The following is a 20256-nucleotide window of genomic DNA, read 5'->3' as shown; positions in this document are numbered from 1 at the left end:
AGCTCTTTAGACAAGAAATAACATGTATGTACTTCACCTTGACAGTAGCAAAATATCCTTCCTTCTTCTTCAATAGCTACTGTAGTCAGATCAAATGTTTGAGTCATACTTGCTTTTCCAGGTTCACAATACTAATTGAAAAAGTCCAAAAATACTGTATGGAAGAGCCCAACTCAGGCAACCATTTATAAACTTGGTGTATTTGTTAAGCTTTAAGTCAGCATGAAAAAGGCATGAAAACTCTAGTCAGATATAAAAGACACCTCAGGCCTTCCTACAAAACATAACTTTATCCTTTAGTTTTCTGGGGCATCTGAAAAAGATGATATGAATTGCATGTACTACTTAATGCACAGAATCCTTCCAGAAATTAGGGACTATTTTTCACTATCTCAAAAATTCTCTTAAGTACCTTTAAGCACCATTATATGTGTACAGGACAGCACTTTCTTGCGGTCCCATCATTAGCTTTATGGTGGAGCTTGTTCCTATTCCTAAGCCTCAGTATATGACCTATGATCTGTTGCCACTCATACATATGGTGCTTTGCTGACACAGAAATATTCAGCATTAGGAATAAGAACTATATAAGAACTCCAGTACCTGCTGCCAATCTGTTAATTACATTTTAGCAAAACTAAATACTGAACTACACCTGTGTAAGTGATCCTCAAGTTGCTGAGTGATTTGGTATCTACAGTTGCATATGTCATTTAAAATTAATTTATTTTTAATGCACAAATACTAAGCTGAAAGTTCTCAAACCCAAAAGTTAACAGGCAAAGTCAATGGAAACTGCCATTTTGCGGAGCTTCAAAAATCAGATTACTTAAAAGCAACCTGAAATTAATTGCCAATCATTGCTAAATGGATAACCATGAATTTCCATCTAGTATCACCATTTTTCAAAGGAAAATTCTTGAGAGAGATAAGCAGGCTTATACACTACAATCCTATTCCTAAATTCATCATCAAATGACTAAATGGCATTGCACTGGGAATGTAAGATTCATTTCAGTGGACAACAAAGTTTTGCTTCTGGTTACCTTTTGCAAGGTTAGAATTGTAATGTATTTCTTTAAAAACACTAGATTATTTTTCTCTGTCCATTAATGCAAGTTATCCCTAGCAAAAAAACTCTGTTCGTGCTCAGTGAAATTTCATCCTATTGCATTCTGGCAGTAAACAGATCTCTGTGGAGCAAAGATATGCTGACTTATATTTTTCCAAAAGGATACCATTTTCCTACCATTTCAACTGTTACCTTTTTTGCAGGATTTCTCTCTCCTGAATGGTTTGCCACTTTATCTAAGGCAGAATTAGAGTATGGATGGAAGTAACGGAAAGTGGGATCTCAGTAGGCAACACTCAGATTCTGAGTTGAAATTCCAGCAAACTAACAGCCTTTGTTTAATTGACTACAAAGTGGGGCTAATACTGACTAACCTCAAAATTTTAGTACAATTATTTTAAAATATTTTTATTGCACATATTTAATTGTGTTAAAGTATGTCATGTACTTCATAATACAGGGGAGGAAAGATGTCTATCATGACCAGTTTCAAAATGTAATTATCAGCTGATAAGGCATGACAATACAACAAAGAATTTAACAGTTAATTATTAATACATGGTGTAAACTTCATGTATTCACAAGTTTCATGCAATAGAATTTCTCCCTTTTACTTTTTATCCATTTTTCTCTACATGCTGTTCTTCCCCATGACTTAGTCAGTGTTTCTAGTAGTTTACCTCAAAGTAGAGTACAATTCAACATTTACCAAAATGCACAGAAAAACCTCCAGATGACAGTGCTCAGATGTGAGTCAGGTATAAAAATAATTATTTTGACTACTGTCAGCTCTTATTTTTACTAGAAGGCCAGTATTCCCCTGCTGAAAAAAGTGGAGACTAAAGAGTGCATTACATCAATCCAGAATCTAATCAGCTTGTTGAAAATAGCTTTTTTCCCCCTCAGTTGTTCACATAGGAGTCTTTTAATTAGAAAAGCAAAGCAACCATTTCTCAATAGTTACACTTTAAAAGAACTCACCAAACCATGAAAACAGAGTACCGGTACCTCTGCAATTCTCCAGTTCTAACTTACAGACCCGATTCTAGCTTTGCAGACATCTTCATTCTCCTTTAAAGGAGAGACAATGCATGTGGGAGGAGGAGAGACTTTGGGAAGCAAAGAATAAAAAAATCTCCTCTAGTGTTGCTAGTAGCAACTCAGCTAGAATATGACTCCACAGTATAATATATACCTTTTAAATACAGATTCAGATTGGCAGAATCTTTCTTGGTAGAACAGGAAGTGCTAAAATGTATTACACAGAGCTCTCAAAAGAGAAATAATGTCTGCCATCTCCCAAACAGAAAGTGTATGCTTGAGGAAAACAGTGATGGAGGTGGGGGTAGCAGCACGTTCTCACAGTTAAGGCATTTTTTCAAGAGTGCAGAAAATGCATCCTCGTGCACACAGCCTATGCACAGTCATCCTGGCTGAGGAATTTTTATAGAAACAACCTTACCTCACTCAAGGGCATAAACTTGCCAGCTTACAGCTCCACAAATGCCAAAACAATACTGCGGATTTGCTTTCAGTTTAGCATTCAAATGCTTAGCACTGAAGCAGCGAACAGAAATTTTGTAAGGCTAGCTATCTTTCCCAGCCTTAAGACTACTTCCAGAACACTATATATGCCCCATATATGAACTATATTCAGGTGCACAATGGGCTGCCACAGACTTGGTCTCCATCAATGTACCATGTCATTTTATTTTTCCTATTTCTTTTCTTTTTTGTTGTTGTTTACTTCTTAAGAAAATTAATTTCCCTGAGATACAGTGCCTAACGATCTGACTATCCACGATATGCTTCAAATACTGGAATACATTAGGCTATAAGAAGGCCCTGTGGTGATTTGCTAATTAGCTTAACCCTTTTGGGACATGGAAGAAGGAATTTTTTATTAAAACAGGATAAGCCTGGACTATATTGATCTGACTGAGAAATGAGTATTTTAGTCAAGATGAGTCTCAAGATGAGTACATGCTGGAAACTGTGATGTTGTTTCCATAGCAATGCCATGACAGCCTCTAGAGTGAAATAGTGTGCCACCAGGAAATGAAGGGAGTTCAAGTGCTATGAGCTACATAGTTGTGTGAGCAATCCAAATACATTCTCATAAAGAATATTTAGTACAGCTAGGTAATCCAAAGATTGCTGCTGATGTGAAGTAAGCCTTATCAGAATGCTTCCAGCAGTCCTGTTTTCTCATTCACTACACCCAAGATGACTTATCGAAAGGCTTAAGCTATGGGCAACACTGCTAAGCAATTTCAGACTGAACATTAACAAATACAGCAACCTTTACCTCACTTCTTTTCTAGTGAAGAATATCATCCATAATTAAGGACACTGACTCTTGTTCTCCATAACACAGCCAAACGCATTAAACCTTTTAGTGAAGAAAAGCCTCATATGTGCAATAATTTACCAGATGACCTTCCCCCTTCCTCTTCTCTCACCTCCTCCTCTCCCTTGCCTCCTCCTGCCCAAACGATACTGAACAAATCTGCTTGCAAGTGGGGAAGCAATGTACAGAAGTCTTGCATATTCCTCATGAAAATTTACAACGCCATAGCATAAAACTCACTAGTCTGCTTTTTACCCAAGTTACTGTTTATGCTAATACAAAAGCAAACCAGAAAACTGCTAATTGTATTTTATTTGCCTAAGGCTTTATCTAAGGCAAATATTCTGGTCAAATTCTGCAAAGCTGGTATTTTCCAAAGGAGATGGAAGGAGAATTACCTTAAGATCAGCATTGTTTCACCTTTTAATTTTCAAAGAAATGAACAATTCTCAGTGATTTGTAAAACTGCTAAAATAATGGTTATAACTCAACTGTTCACAAATAAAATTCTACAAGACAAAGTACTTTACTTGAAAAACTCCCTAATACACCATTACTAATTCATTCTTTCTCCAGCATTTCCCATGCAATTTGTAAAGATGTTCAAACATGAACTGAATGTCCAGAAACTCTACCACTGTATTTGTTGTTTGTGTCATTGTCACAACCAGCCTCTTGGGTAAACAGATTGTACTTCATTATATGTAGCAGTACTGCCTCTGAGGGAAAGTATAAAGACAAATACCCATCACTGACAGAACCCTTATTAACAAATGCCATTTCAAACCAAAATGCTTTCTATTTATTGTTTTAAACATATATTTCAATGAATCAAGCCTTGCATGTAAAGCAGCAAGATGCTTCACTTCCGTTTTTCATTTAGTAAAAAGATGTGAAGCAAGCATTTTAAAAACTGCCTGAGCCTCCTCCTGCGTGTCCTCCTAAGTGTGTTGCAGAAGGCACCAAGCCCAACAACATTCATTTATAATTTAAACTGTTTGCTTGGCAGAATTTTTTCATTTAATATGTCTAGTCCTAACAGAAACTGGCACACCCAATGTTTTTATCAGAAGCTCATCTACTTCCAGGAGAGTTTTATATAACTGGGTTTTCTATAGGACAGAAATACAGGGTTTTTATGGGACAGATGTTGAAGTCTAGTGGAAAACATGTCCCTGCAATTTTACAAGGGCTTACAGGGCTCTATATGAACAAAAAGATACCTGTGGGAAGACTGATGCACATTTAATCTACTTATCTCCTTCTTTCAGTTATTGTGGTCTCACAGTTAATTCCCCAATGTGAACAATATTGTGTAACTATCTCACTGTCTCTTGGAACACCTATCTCAACTTTTCTGTTTATCAAATAATTAAGTAAAAATAATTTGCCTGATGATCTGCTTTGGACAATTGAGTACAGATAGAGCTTACAATGTCTGAAACAGAAGTGGATACAGCCTATTTAAACTCAGTCTACTCTCTTGCATGCATACTGGTATCCAGCTGCAAAAGTCAATCTGCTGCCACCATGGCCAGCTTAGCAAGAATGGTTTGCCCCTAGCACCGATCACCCCTTTACCTAGTGTTCTCTCCCATCACTTCCTAAACTGTCTTACCACAGCCTTTCCAGATGTTCATTCATGTGTATCTACAAGAAGCTGTAATATCTGTATCCCAATGCAAAATATAAATCCAGTTATTCCAAAGTCATTCACATAAGTATCCCAAAACCACTGCCTCAGATGCAGGAAAAGTTTTGTCTCCTAAAACTCAGAAAAACACTCTTAATTTCCCCCTGATCATCACTCTTAGGACATATTCAGAAATTGAGCATGCTACTATAAATTGTATCATGTTTTAAGAGTTAAATAGATGATTCAGTCAGAAACTCTAAACCACTTTTTATCAGTAAATATTAAATGACAGGAGTCCATTAATGCTTGAAACAGAGTCCATGCACCTGTCACCAATACTGCTGTTGAACATACAGGAGTAGAAGCAGTAACATCCTGAACAGTTATTCACTCTCAAATAATTCTGCTATCCATGCTGTTCCATCAGGATATATGGTAGTAGTTAAGATCATAAGACTAAGTCTGTTCTTCATCTGTTTCCTAGTATATTGCTAGAATTTGAAACATCAGTGGAAGCCAAGTGCTTCTGAAGCCTGCATACATTGCCTGTTTTCATACAAAGGGCAAATGAAATGTTGTTAATTGGGTTATGAAATTTATAGTTTTTGTAAGCAATTACTTTAAATTTTCTGCTTCAATTTCCTCACCCACAAAACAGTAGACAAATTCATCTATCTACCAGCCTCTTAATCTCTTGTAAGGTTAATATGATCAATAGATATAAAGGATGTGAAGATAAATTCTCTTCATAAATGTTAAGAATTATTTTACCCTAATGCTTTTGTTCTGATTGTCAAAACTATGTTTTTGTTCTGATTGTATCAATACTGCCATAATAAGCCTTTTCTTTTTAAGGATTTACACACATTTGGGGTTTAAAACTTAATTTGGGGCTCATATTTCTGTCAGTAAGCTCCTAGCATGACTTAGCATGACAAATGACTTAACTCATGTTGTCCTCACAAACTGCAATAACTACTTACTTGTTTTTTTGAAACTTGTCAGAAACATTTCTCTTGGCAATACATAGTTTATAAAAGAACTTTTAACACAATAAAAGGGATTGCAAAAAAAAAAGACTTATCTTGCGTAAGTATTCTGGAACGTGATCTGGTTATCATACCCAGACAAACAGCAATTGCTGTGCTTGGTCTGACACTGCTCTGCTTTAGAAGAAAGCAGAGGATACACAGTAGAGGAGAACACATGGTAGCCACATATAAAAGTCTCCTGGACAGCGACAAGACTGGAGGGTGAAGCTACTGTGAGGACGACACTGTCAGGAGTAATGCTGCTACTCCATACAGGCATGCTGGCAAACAATTTTCCTGCTCCATTTTCTCTTACCAAAAAATGGAAAAACAGTTTCCTGGATATCAGAGGCAGACATAGATGGACTTTGAAGAACCACATATAAATTGGTCCTACATAAACAGCCATATTAAAGAGGGCACCATTTAGCTTGCTTAACCTAGACAGGTGAAAGAAAAAGAACGTGTTCGGAATGAGTTTGGGAACAAATTGGAGCTATTCCCTACAATCCCCAGGATAAAGGCACCTGTCACTTGATCCTGCAAAGGCAGTTTTTAAGGACATTAAAAGCTGTTTGATTTAATGAAAATGGTCTGTATGACATCAACAAAGCATGGGTTAAGCTCCACAGATGATGTGGACTATGAAGGAAGAAATATAAACAATCACCAGAGAAAGGGAGAACACCCCATGACATTGGTGCTTCCTTTTAGGAATTTGCCCTCAGGAGGACAATTTCGCTTTTATGTCTAATAGTCCCTCACACAAATCCACAGAGAAATACTCTTCTAACTCCTTTTGAAATGCTTGAAAAGAAATGACCAAAGGAACACAACATTCTGAGCTGGCTCCATAACCTATTTCTCTTCCTACTAGTCCCTTTATGTTCTGAAAAACACAGTTAATCACTTTTCTTGGCTACATTTTCTTCTGCTACTCCTCCAAGCCACCCTTTTTAAGTGCAAGAGGCAGCCTCACAGATGACTGGAATGATCCCACAATGCAGCTTTCAGGACAATGCCAGCACTTGATACAGTGACAACTGCACTAATCACAGATGCAGTAATTCACACAAAGCAGCTGGGCCTTACCCCCAAACTGTGCACATGTCAGGCATTAGGGTTCTGGGAAGCAGGATGATGGAGAACAGGGTGCACAGTCGGGGTAAGGACTGACCGTTCAGCAGAACAAGGTGAAGTAGCTCAGCATGAAATGTCTTCAGGAAATAACAATATAGAGTATTCTAGTCAGGTGGATAGTTACCGTTTAGCTGGCATAAGTTTCCTATCTACTTGTCATTAACCAATTCAAAGACAGTTATTTTTCACATAAAATTACCTGGTTTTTGCAATCTCTCAGCTGTCTCTTATGGTATCTGAACATTTCCTGTTACAAGAATTCTTATGAGTAAAGGTATATTTTAAAATCTGCAGAAAAATATTTTAAAATAGCTCTCTTAAGCCCCAGTAATACTATCAACACTGAGCAAGGAACCACAATAAAGGATACTGAAGCTCCTATCTGTGATTGCTAAATGCCAGAGGTTAATCCTGAGATCATCCGCTGACATGTATGTCTCACAGTCACTGTTGACGGATATTGAGTTGACATGATAGGTGTGACCATTAGCAAAGATTCTCCGGGGAGTGACTTCTACCATCAAATCCATAGGTTTCAATACAGGCACCTGCAAAAAGACCAAACAAAACACAAGCCAGAAAGGGAGTAAGAGTTTAAATAATTCTTTGCTAGGATGATGAGAGCTTCAATGGAGAGCAAGCATTCAAAGAATGTGACATTATAAAACTTCTTGATGCTGTTTGCAAGCTGAATTTCCCCATGGATTAATTGCTGGGCAGAGAGAAAGGGAGACACAGGAGAGTCACAGAGAGCCAGGCAGAGCGATGGAAAGCCTGGGACTTTCCATTGGGAAGGGAAGCACTGGCAGCTGCTACAGAACAGGGCAGTGCCACAGCAGTAGCTACTGTCCCAGATATGCAGGAGGCTCTGGCAAGCAGTGAAGTCCTAGTATTTTGCTTTTGCTGAAGAGTTTGCTGGTAATTGTAAAACTCTTACAGTATTTATTTTGCTACTTGATGTCTCTCTTTCAAAAAAGTCAATTGGTGAAAAAGTAATAATCTCAGCAAAACATAATAAACCAAGTCTTAGAAAACAAAGCCAATGTGTGTTGATATTTATATACCATACATACACACATACTCCTGAAAAGCAAAGACCACAGACTATCACTTATCACTGAACCCTTGTTATTTCCCTGTGTGTCACTTCAATGTCATGCTTCAATAACCAGACACTGTCAATTTATTCCCTATTGGTAAAGCATTAAATACTATAAGGCTGTGGTCCAAGATCAGGACTATTCGCTGTTGAACATGTATCAGAAACAATCTATTATATCAATCCACACGATAGTTTAAAGAGGAACACAGAGAAGTTAAGTCTTCGAGTTTAGCTTGCCACTAAAGGAACAAAACAACGGTTCGCTCAGCCTTTGAATTCTCGGAGTATAAGTAATCTGGAATAGTTTTGTCTGCCTAATAATAGAATATAGATAAATATTCCATTAATGTAGTCATCTTTATACTTTGGAGGCTTTTTTCACAATAGACAATATTGGCCCATTTTGGAGGTGGGGGTTGTTTGTTTTTTATTTTTAATAATAAATACATACTAGCATTTATACAACATAGTCTTCCAGTTCTAACCTTTAGCCTTTTCCTTTGCCAAAATACCTGGAGTGAATTCTGCCATTACAGTCTGAGAGCAAAAATCTATTATGTTGTCATGTGGGTGTCAGTCTCTTCTCCCAAGTAACAAGCAATAGGAAAGAGGAAATAGCCTCAAGTTGTGCCAGGAAAGGTTTAGACTGGACATTAGGAAAAAATTCTTCACTGTAAAGGTTGTCAAGCACTGGAACAGGCTGCCCAGGGAAGTGGTTAAGTCACCATCCCTGGAGGTATTTAAAAGACATGTAGATGTGGCACTTAGGGACATGGTTTAGTGGTGGACATGGCTGCTCTAGGTTAAGGGTTGGACTCAATGATCTTAAAGGTCTTTCCCAACCTAAACAGCTCTATGATTCTATGTTCATACACACTTGTATGAGCTCCATGACTGCATCTGTTCAGCAATGCAGAACCTCATGTTCACTGGAACACAAATTACTACAAACCCCACTCTTCAGATAGGAGATAATTCCTTTACTCTACTGAAATAAAGATGAGACAAAAAATTGGCATACTGTCTTTCAATTTGCTGCTTTGAATGGGGTAAGAGCACTGTTTAATATTAATTACAAGTAGAATGCTTCCAACACACCAGGCTAAAGAACCCTGTGTGAAAGCACATTAAGTCACACAAAGAGAATGTTATCAGGAAAAATAAAACTAACATAAATTCTCTAAACAGATTTGAGTTGGTTACTACATCATAAAGCATCTGAGACTTGAAAATGTGTGACAGATTCAAGACTGTTATCAGTCAGCTAAAACTTCAATCATATATATGCTTTGCATTAGGTACATATTTAAGTATTTTACAGAGTTAGCACCCATGACTACCTTCTTCGTACAGAAACAACTGCATTTGGGACACAGAGAGCAGCTTACCTGCAGTGATGTTACTGTAGAAAGATCTTTAAGTTTTCCTTCTTCATCTTTTAAGTTGTACCCCTCTGGTCTCTTATCTCTTTCAGTAATTTTCCATAACTTGATTGTTTTATCTTTAAAAGAAAAGACAAACAACTGTCAGGATAGGAATTGTGAATGTGGTTACCTCTCATAATATATTCCTTAAAAAAGTTTCTACACCTTGGTTCAGACAAGTCCCATGCTGAAACAGTCTGGGTCACTTAATTTTGCACATCCAGAAAATGTTCCCAACAGCAAAAATACTCATAAAGCACACCCCATACCTTCAAACCGAATCAGAGCTTCCTGGCAGCTGACAGAGCATGCAGAATATGTAGTGCACATGCTGCTCTCTTATCCATCTTGGCAGTTTGCAGGTGGAGCAGACCAAAACCACTCAGTGTTCACTGCTGAAGCTCAGTTTGACAATTCAGCTTTCAAGGAAATAATCTTCATACTAAAGCCAGTTTGCTAGGTTACTTATAAACAGCACAAGAGCAGCATGGAGTAGCCAGACAGACCAATGATACCTGCCTGGCCCATTACGGGAATGGGCAGTGGTGTATTGGCGTAACACCAGGAGCTCCAGCAAATGAAAAGCTGTGTGAAAAATAAGGCATTTCTCCCTCCTAAGGGAAAACAACTGAGAAATAACTGAGAAAAAAACCTGAGAGAATTGTGTTGTAAGGGTAACAGTGAGAAGTGAGGGGGGGAAAAATAAAATCTTACATGCAATGGAATCAAATCTAAACTCTTTTTGGCCAACAAATAGATGTTTCAAACATTTCAGATGGAGTTTGTCCTTCTTTTCGTAGTAGTTGAAGCTGCAGATTTCCCTAACATTGATCATCCACTCCCACTCTGGTCGTGCACCCAACCTGCCAACCCTAACACTCCCTAGGCTGTAAAATCAATGCCAACTCTTCTGCAAAAAATCCGTCCCAGAGCTTCTAGCGGTTGTTTCACTCATCTCTTAATGAAGCAGCCAAAGCCTTTCCAAAGCTTCTGCACTTCAGCTGCCACCACAGCTTTCATTAACCTTATTTCCTGCATCATTTTTGATTTCATCCCACTTTCTTCCTTTACCCCTTTGTCCCCAAGTACATAGCAGAGCACAATTCTTTTCCCAACGTGGGTGATCCAAACACTTCTTTAAAATGCTATCATAAATCATTTTAAAGGCAGGATTTATGAATACAGGAGCCACTTTGCATTTCTCTAGCAACTTTAATTTTTACATTTTTTGTTTTAAAATCTATCCCTCCAATACTCTGAGTGTTTTTACTATTATGCATCTCCTAATAATACTGATATGCTAATTTTCAAGCAACAAAAATATTACACTTGACCAATCTACAGAATAATAGTTCAGTTCAATCTGCAAATAAAAAGCTCTATTTAAATATGCAATACATTGCATTTGTATTGGTCACATTAATTAATTATTAAAAATACATACAGGCCACATCGTGCACTTGGGATTTTTATTGCATGTAAATAGCACATTCCTGCTTACCTATTCTATCCATTTTACAGCAATTGTAAAATAATTATTGGAAAATTGTTTGTGCTTTTTCTTATGTTGGACTTGACTGCTGTTGATAAACCAATCTGTTTCCTGAGTGAAAACTATTTTATTAGCAGTTAAGGTTATCACATGTGTTGGTTTTCTTCTCTTTCATCTGCCTCTAGACTTTAAAAACTCCCTAGAAATTCTAAGCATGCTTATATTTCACAAAATATAGAAACATCTCTGTGAGGTTCAGTATTCATTCAGTCTCAAGAGTGTTGTGAAGTTTAAATTAATTAATGTCTGGTAAGCAGTCTGCAATCCTGAGATGAAAGGATCTGTATGGGCAAAATTCTGGTCTACCCGATGTAACTCACATCAAAAGTAGCCCAAATATATTCTGGTAGAAAAGATATCAATGAATCCTAATAATTTAACCAGTTCAGTTTACAGTCCAAACCAGAAATTTGCTAACTGCAAGCACTACAAGTCCACAGTGGGATTCAAAAGCCTTGATGGTTTTCTTCTGCCTCCATTAATTAAGACGCTGCAATCAAAGTTTAGCTGATAACGTCTGAACTGGAAAGGAACCAAGATCCCCTCTGAGAGAGGTGACCTGTACAGAAACAGCCTCAGACAAAGTCCTACTTGGGAGGATGGAAACAGATTTGGGCAGGTGCAGACTTCTCAAGTCATATATTGAGGGTGAGATTAAGATGGACTCTCCCCTCATGTTCCCTTAACAGAAGGATGCTCCTTCCAGCAACTTCAGTGGGCACTGTCCACCTGTGCCTGTGAAAACAAAGGATCCTGTTTCACAGTTCTCATTTTTCTGACCAAAACCGTGATTTAGATCCTAAACTACCAGAGAGCAAAATATGAACAACTGCATTAAAATATCAGGCTCAGAAATTAGTAAATATAAACCAGTACTCAAGATGTTTCTACGACCTACCCAGTATGAGCATGTGCAACAGGTTATGCCTTCATTTTCTACACGTTAGGGAAAATACTGTTATTCCTTTTTGTAGGCATGGAATTGATATGCATTGACAATGACTTTTCACAGGTAATCTGTGAGGCAGTGAGGAATTCAACAGGGGCCTTCTGTATCCTAAAGTTAAAACTATCTTTAAGAGCATGCCAAGAGGTGAATGTTCAAACTTCAACCTGTGCCAGGTAGCTAGGAATCCTCCTTGGCACATAAAAATGTTTTGTAATTCAAAGCCAAAATCCAAAGGCTATGCTAGTGGCACCATTTCCATTCTTCTTACCATAAAGAGGTCTGCCAGGATGCTCCAGAATTAAGATGAGGCAAAAACCAGGGGCCAAAGTATTTTGCCAGGTCCTAGGCTTGCTCAATGTGGCCTGAACTGGATTAACCCATAGCAACACTAAGACTGATTATTTCTTCCTTTCTCCCCTCCCATATTAATATTAACCAGAAAACTGATAGAAAGGTCTATTAGACCAACTGTAAAAGCAGTGTATCGGAGGACTCGGCTGTATTCCTCAGTGTTTCCAAAAATAAACTTTAAAATGAAAATGGAGAGGTTTACTTTTAATAATCTGCTTTTGTATCATGTACTTGGAAGCAGCCATTCTTAGTGAGTTATCTGGAGAGATATTTTGACCATGGCAGAAGTACAGGAGTAAACTAATCATTAAATTAACACAAATCACCTGGCTATAACAGGTATGTTTTGTTTCAAATATTGCAACAGTGGCCCCAAAAAGTCAAACAACTTTAAGGAAAACGGACTACAAAACATAAAATAATTTGCTATGTACTACGAATTAATGTAAATATTATTTATTGCTATAATTAACTAGAAGTAATCACTTTGCCCTAAAGCGTCAATTCCCAAAAGTGAAATTACACTATTTTTCTACCAGCAATTCCCAGTTATGTTCAAACTTCTACAAAAAAAATTCTTTTCTGATTACAGTGAGATCTGAGATTTAAAATTAGGTATTTTTGTCCCATGCATCACCCGTAATAATAGATGTTGTGTGTGTCCGAATGTTTTCTAAATGACACCTGTGCATGTTAGGCTCCATTCAGTTTCTTCTCCCTATGTCACACCTGCAGAACTCCTTTTAACAATAATACTGCATTTTTCTAATCTACAGGCTTTAAGCATGTTAGAAAGATGAGTCACTATCAACATCCTACGATTATTTCTACTGCCTTCCAAAGATTTGGATTTGTGAGCTCTTTAGAACTTAAATAAACCATTCTGATGATAATGAATGAAAAGAAAAAGAAATTTATCTCTCTCACCTACATTCATTTACACATCTACAAAGAATAAAAGTTATGACAAACATAGCAGACAAAATTCTAAATCTCCAATGAAACACAGCTGCTGAGTAAGGTGATGCCTTTGTCACAAAATTTATTTCAGGATAGCACTGAATGTTAATAGCAAAAATGGATAGGTCTCTAAATGTCTATGGACAGTCAATAGAAGAAACCCTATGACTATGAATAAAATACATAAATAAATATCAGAGTCAGTATGACAGTCTTAGTAAACTCTGAAAGAGAAAATTAATAAAACAGTAGATTAAAATGAACAAATATAGACAGTCAGCACTAAAATGCACAAAAGCAAAATGCTGATATGTCCTATATACTCTCATCTATCTTACCATTTGTTGATAAAAGCGAGTGAGCTGCATTTTGCTGCGGTAACCACTTGATCTTGTTTATTTTTTCTTCTATCTCCAAGCTCTTCAAATAATCAAATTCAGGTTCATGGCTCTGGAAAGTGCTGTAAACATTGTACTCCCCCTGATTGTAAGGCTCATTTTTACTCTATGGAGAATAAGAACAACAAAAACATGTGGTTTATGATGACAATATAGCTCCATATTTTAGGAAAAATGTATAAGCAGCCTTATAAATATAAAAATGTTGAAATTATAATTTAATTTCTTATCTAAAACATCATATAGACAGATTTGTTTCTATAGGAATGAAATTTCCTGTAAGTATTGGAGCAATATTTAGTAAAAGGCAGGATTTTTGAAGAAATGTCAATTATTCAGGAAAGCTTTCCACAAAAGATACTGCAGATTGACTGAATTCAAAAGCAAAACATAAAGGTATGATAGCAAAGGCATTGTTTTAAATGAAATGGTTTCCATCAAACAGGCAAAAGCTATTAAACCAATGCAGAAGTAGAACAAATACAAGCTTCTTTTTTCTTATCTTAGAATTTTGGAGCTTTGAAGCATTTTTGTTTGGGACAGAAAACTTCTGAGTATAAGATCCTTACCCTCTTCCACTTCCTCTCCAAAGAGGTTTTACTGAATCTTGAGTTTAGAAACAAGTTTGCTAGTTAGATCCAATTAAAGTATTAACCATAAAGCCATGTTTTTACATGTTATTAAGGACTACATTAGTAATTCACATACCTCAGGTTCCCTTTGGAATATAACAACCCGACCCCCCTTGTCACCAGTAGCCAGCAGTTCTCCAGTGTGGTTGAACTCAACTGTAGAAATAATATCAGCTGGAGGTAAAAAGAGAAAAAAGGTCGATTTTAGATTGCTACTACAACACAAAACCATTAGAAATATCAAGCACTCCACAAAAAAAAAAAAAAAAAAAAATGCAACAAATAAGGGATTTGAAGGAATACAGATGAATTCAACAGCAAGTCACTAATGCAAACAGGCTGCATGCCATTACAATCCAAGGTTGCTACACAATGAAACAAGTGCAAACGTAACAAGGCAAGTATGTGTTTCCAGCACATCTGCAGTTTTGGAGTGGAGGAGATCTCTGGAGAGGTTATGCCTTAAGAAGAGCAATCTCAGGCTGCTACAACACTTTTTCCAGTACCGGAGGACATCAACACCACTGGTCTCCTGCTATTTCCTCTAGCAAGGACCAACCTAACATCTCAGTCCTGTTGCATGAATTATTTACTCTTCACCCTTTATGAGGGTTTTAATATAACTCCCTAGCACTAGTTTTCTCAAATATGTGTTTAAGCCAAGAGTGCAAAATCAAAGTACTTGTATCCTGTTCTACCACAGAGAAATGAAGGCAAACCCAGAAATGTTCACTGTGCAATGCTGGCAGGAGCACATTTAAATCATCATTTTCCGTAAATCATTTCAGCACCATAAAAATGTGTCATCAGAAGATAAAAAGATCACAGTCTCTTCTTTTTCTAATTCTCAACAACTCCCTTTTCTTAAGCAACTGCATCAGCTTAAACAAGAAACCTCATCAAAACCTGAGGCCAGTCTTGAGTATAAATTACTATACATCAGGATGAGAAGAGAGAAAGAGACTGTAGGAGCAAAAGAACTGGTTCTTCTGTTTGTATGACAGTAAATGCTAGAAACATAATCCACAGTTAATCCTCCACTATTAGCATAATTTAAATTAAAATGCCTAGTGCAATAGTAAATTAAGAAGCCATCATATGTACAATCACAGGCAAATACAGGGTATTACTCAGAGATTGCATGTATGAATTCTCTGTAATGATCAGTATTCACTCATCAGAAACATGGGCCAGATTTTTAGAAGCGTTAGGAGTTAGCGGCTCCCCTTTAGGCATAAAAAGCTGAGGTTTTCAAACACGCTCATCATCCATCAGTTTATACTGAGAACAATGAGGCAACAGTGGGCTAAGCTCTTTTGAAAACCTAGCCCCAAATGAGTTCACTAAAATTCAAAGGAATTGAAATAACAAGTGGATGTACCATTTACTTGATACATTTTATGAATTGAAAACATCTGTTCCTATTATTCTTTTAATAAACTAGCAGTGAAGTGTTAGGAAGCTTCTATTGCCAGTAGCTCTCATCAGCAACACAGCCATCCAAAAGCCAGATTCTTAGTTATAAACAATTCACCATCTAAAAAAGGAAACTTTACCCTAATCATGTTGAAGAAAAATATATTTTAATTTTTTTAAAGAAATCTTCACCATCAAATTATTCTGTGTTCAAAACAACAAACAAACTGTCGTCCTTCTTTCCTCCACTCACGACATATATAAAGGAGGAAGGGGGAATCATGAAGCATGTATGTTATTTTCTTTTAAAATATATGGATGTGTAGACTTGAGAAAAATGGAACACGACAACATACAATATTTTGTGTCTGAACCTAAAGCTTCTTAAAGTTAATGGCATTTGATTTTTATGTGGACTTACACAGACTGTATTTTATAGGTAATAACCCCAAAAGCTCTAGTCTTATTAGAGTACAGGACAAGTAGAGAGACTCTGCTTATGGTTGGTGATGCTCTGGAGCTTGGGATGACTTGAGTTTGATCTAAAAAATTGCCATTTAGAAAAAAAATCTAAAAATCTAAACTTTTCTGGCATGTAAAGTTCATCTGTAGCGCTTTCAGTGGAAGAACATTTCTTGGCTATTTTGTTCTTATCCTGCAAAATTCATACTGATAGTACGTGTGGGCTCCTGCTCATAAAATGATACCTGCATGGTTTTACTCATTTAAAGTCGTATCTTACTCCACCCATACAGGCAGAACTGCAGAAGTCTCATACTGACAATCCTTTTAGAATGGAGACTCTTAAGCGTGCAATGGGGAAGAAGAGTAAATACAGAGGGGAGGAATGTATTTAAGTATTTTGATATTAAAATATATGTGTGTTTGTGTGTGTGTGTGCATGCACATGTGTAATGTATATGTGATGTTCCCCAACAGATCACAAAAGAATCAGATAAAATAACTGTGCAAAAGGATTGAATGGTATTTGAACTTACATGTGCAAATACACTTGCTATTGGCTTGGAATACTTCCACAATGGCATGAAATACTCTTCTCTATGGTCACAAAATATTATAGTGCACTCTACAGAGGTTATCAGCCAATGCCCAGTTAAGTCCACAGGAGTATCTGTACAGACTTCAACAGTAATTGAACTAGGGTTATAATAAAACAGCTCTGCATTTTGTTATTATATTGCATTTGTCATTAAAATATTGTGTGCAGTTAAATGATTACTGTTTAAAGAAAAGCAAACATTAAGCATCAGTGGGCAGTGTGTAATGATGTTGTTCTGAGGCAAAATTCTCCCCCCTACAAGATGTTTCTTCCAGATGCATCCCTCCTTTCTATTAGAAAAACTAATACTGAAATGGAAACTACCTATCATTTTAAAATTAACTTGTTCTGAAAAAGAACAGATCCAATATTCCAACCTTAGAGGCTATGCAGCTTGTTGGTAAAAAATTATCCTTGAATTGGAAAATCACTTTTATTGATCCTGTAAATAACAGCTGCAAACAACAGCCAAAAAAAAAAAAAAAAAAAAAAAAATTATCCAGCATATCTCTTCAGCAGGTGAACATTAGTCATGCTGTTTTCATAAAAAAGATTAGCCAGGCTGGCTTTTCCTAAGACAGAGGAGGTAGGAACAGAATCAATCAACAAAGCTCTTCGTACCCTTCTGCAGAACATTCCCCTACATATTTATTAATGCTGTGGCAATATCAGCCACTTCGGTCCCATCCTGCAGATTCTTCCATTGGAGAATGGCCCCCTGAGCATACAGAGCAATTAACTACCAGATTTCACCCTCTCCAGGATATATAAAATACTCCACAATGGAAGAGCTGATGAATTTGCATGTATAGTAAGCCCTTGGCAAGGGATGGCAGAGATGAAAGACTCCTTCCAGCCTTCTTCTGCACTATACCTTCCAATCTCTGCTGGCAGTGCCAAGCTTTGCACTAACAATTAGCATCATCACAGACAGAGATAATTTACCTATTAAGAACAATTTTGTGTAATCTCAATGCCAATGGGCAAATGTTTCCAATCAGATCACAAATCCCAACTTCTATCTAATATTAATCTTCCTGCTCCATTTTTACATTCCTCATTTTGTCTGTGCAGAAATGTATATAAACTTGGATTTAAAAGTCGAGATGCTCAACATTTTCACTCAGTTAAAAAGCACAACCTGGACACCCAAAATACAGATGCTGACTGAGAAAACCTTAGAAAGATGAAAGTACTCCAGGGGGGTATACACCTGGTCATCTGTTCCACATCCTGCCACAGCAAATTGTTCCAGCAAGTACAACACATTACAGACTTCAGTCCCCAGACTAATTTTACATATTCACAGAAAGACATCACATTAACTCTACAGCTTAAACTGATAGGAAGTCTTTCCTTATCCAGTCTGAAGTATTTCATTCCCTGACTCCTAGTCACTTCTGCCCTTTTGTACCTCATTAACTAATTCCTCTGCATTTTCACAATTTACAATCTTTAAATGTGCTTAATGGCTATGTTGTACCCAACAGCTGCTACTTAGCTAGATATATTCAGCTTTTCTAATAGGTCTAAGTCTATCAGTGTCCATCTGTGCACATCAAGATATCTCTAGCTGATTGTACTGCTCTTCCCTCAACTTCATGAGTACTGTTACAGCATGGATGAAGGAAAATGAACCCTCCAGCATCCCTCCCTCAGGTTCAGTGTGGGGTGGGATGAAACAAAGGTTGGTACATGCAGACCAGATTAATTCTGGCCTTTATTTCACACCATCACATACGTTTCAATGTTCACTTATTATCCTCTTACAGGTTTGTTTTAAAGGGTTTTAATAGTTTATTCCTATATAACACAAACGGGTCCAAATACCTTTATAATAATCAGAAATGCCTTATCTATATAATAAATCTTTGCATCATTTTGGGTCACACTAGCATATTTGCATGCCATTTTTAACACAGTATGCACTCAGTGAAGCAAAATTTGAACATATATGCATCTTAATAGTATTTTAGTAAGAAACCTCAAGCAACTCTAAGAAAAGCTCAACTGTAATTTTCTGTATGTTACTTTCACTAATAATTTCTACCTTTCTGAGGCCTTTCATTTGAAGGCCCTGGGATACTTTATTTTGCTTCAGAAGATAAAGAAAGCAAAGAAAGTTTCAGAAGTATTTTGCCCAGCACAAAAATGTAGCTTTTTCGACAGCAGTAGCAAGTTTTGAGGGCAAACAACAGCATGCAACAGTACAGAGAAAAGAAGATCAGAGAATATAAGATTCTGCTGAATTGCAGTGTAATCCTGATAGAGAAATAATGGATTTGGAATGGGCCAGAACACTGGAATTAACATCAATTCTTTTCTCGAAAAAAGCTGTGAAATCCTACCAGCCAGAACAGGTCAGAACTTCTTTACATCACACCCACCACAATCAGCATGGCAATGCTGTCAGCCTGAGCAGACTGAGTCAGCATCTAGGTCAGGTTTTTGTTGTGCATGTTCCCAGTGGCTAGCAGGCAATCTTGTAGTCTACATTATTTCAACCAAGTTCTGACCTGGCCTAACCTCGGTTTGTGAAATCCAATAAGATCACAGCACAATCTGGTATGGCTGCAAGCAATGTTCAGTCATACTGATACAAAAGTCCCCTAGGAGCATAATCTGGAAGAAACAACAAAGAAGTGTGCAACAAAGAGAGCCATAAAACAAAAGGACAAATGGTAGATAAAAGAGGAACAGTATTATAGTATCTCATGTGAAGGGAAGGCCATTACAGTGAGCTGTGTTGTCAGAATTTAGTTTAGATTTGGATACCAAAAAAAAAAAAAAACCAACAAAAAAACCCACAAAAAAAAAAAGAGAAAAAAAATGGATGTAAAGAAAAAGCCTGCTACCTTTTTTTAGGCTAAAGTTTCAAAGGTTTCCTCAAGCAGCTAGAAAACAAGGTATGCAAAACCTCAAACGTAGGAAGATCAGATGAATCCTTTTCTGAAACAGCTGGCAGAGAGATCCTTGACAACAGAAAAATTTCTTACTAGAAGCAGCAGACTCTGTAACACACAGACACTCTGGTTCACAGCACTGTTATTCACCATCTTGGATCCAGGGATTGTATGACACCAGAAACTATTCCTCAAAATCCAAGTAAACACAATGCAAAATCTCACACATCACACTGTTCACCTTGGCTGGCTCAAAAACTTAATGCCAAAAGACAATATA

General features: G+C 37.0%; 1 protein-coding gene across 8 annotated transcripts in view; it reads right to left on the bottom strand.

Moving 5' to 3' along the window:
• PPP2R2C (protein phosphatase 2 regulatory subunit Bgamma) overlaps positions 1-20256 on the bottom strand; it is a 201359-nt gene that overhangs the window by 43416 nt on the left and 137687 nt on the right. For all 8 annotated transcript variants that reach the window (XM_074904480.1, XM_074904486.1, XM_074904481.1 and 5 more), the window contains 4 exons: positions 14674-14771; positions 13906-14071; positions 9720-9832; positions 7600-7777 (listed from right to left, as the gene is read on the bottom strand). In XM_074904480.1, coding sequence (XP_074760581.1) covers positions 7600-7777; positions 9720-9832; positions 13906-14071; positions 14674-14771 — 555 coding nt within the window. The remainder of the gene's footprint in view (positions 1-7599; positions 7778-9719; positions 9833-13905; positions 14072-14673; positions 14772-20256) is intronic.

The sequence above is a fragment of the Athene noctua genome, chromosome 4, assembly GCF_965140245.1.
Source record: "Athene noctua chromosome 4, bAthNoc1.hap1.1, whole genome shotgun sequence".
Classification (NCBI taxonomy): domain Eukaryota; kingdom Metazoa; phylum Chordata; class Aves; order Strigiformes; family Strigidae; genus Athene; species Athene noctua.
The sequence above is the reverse complement of the archived record's forward strand: the minus strand, read 5'-3'. Positions and strand labels throughout refer to the sequence as shown.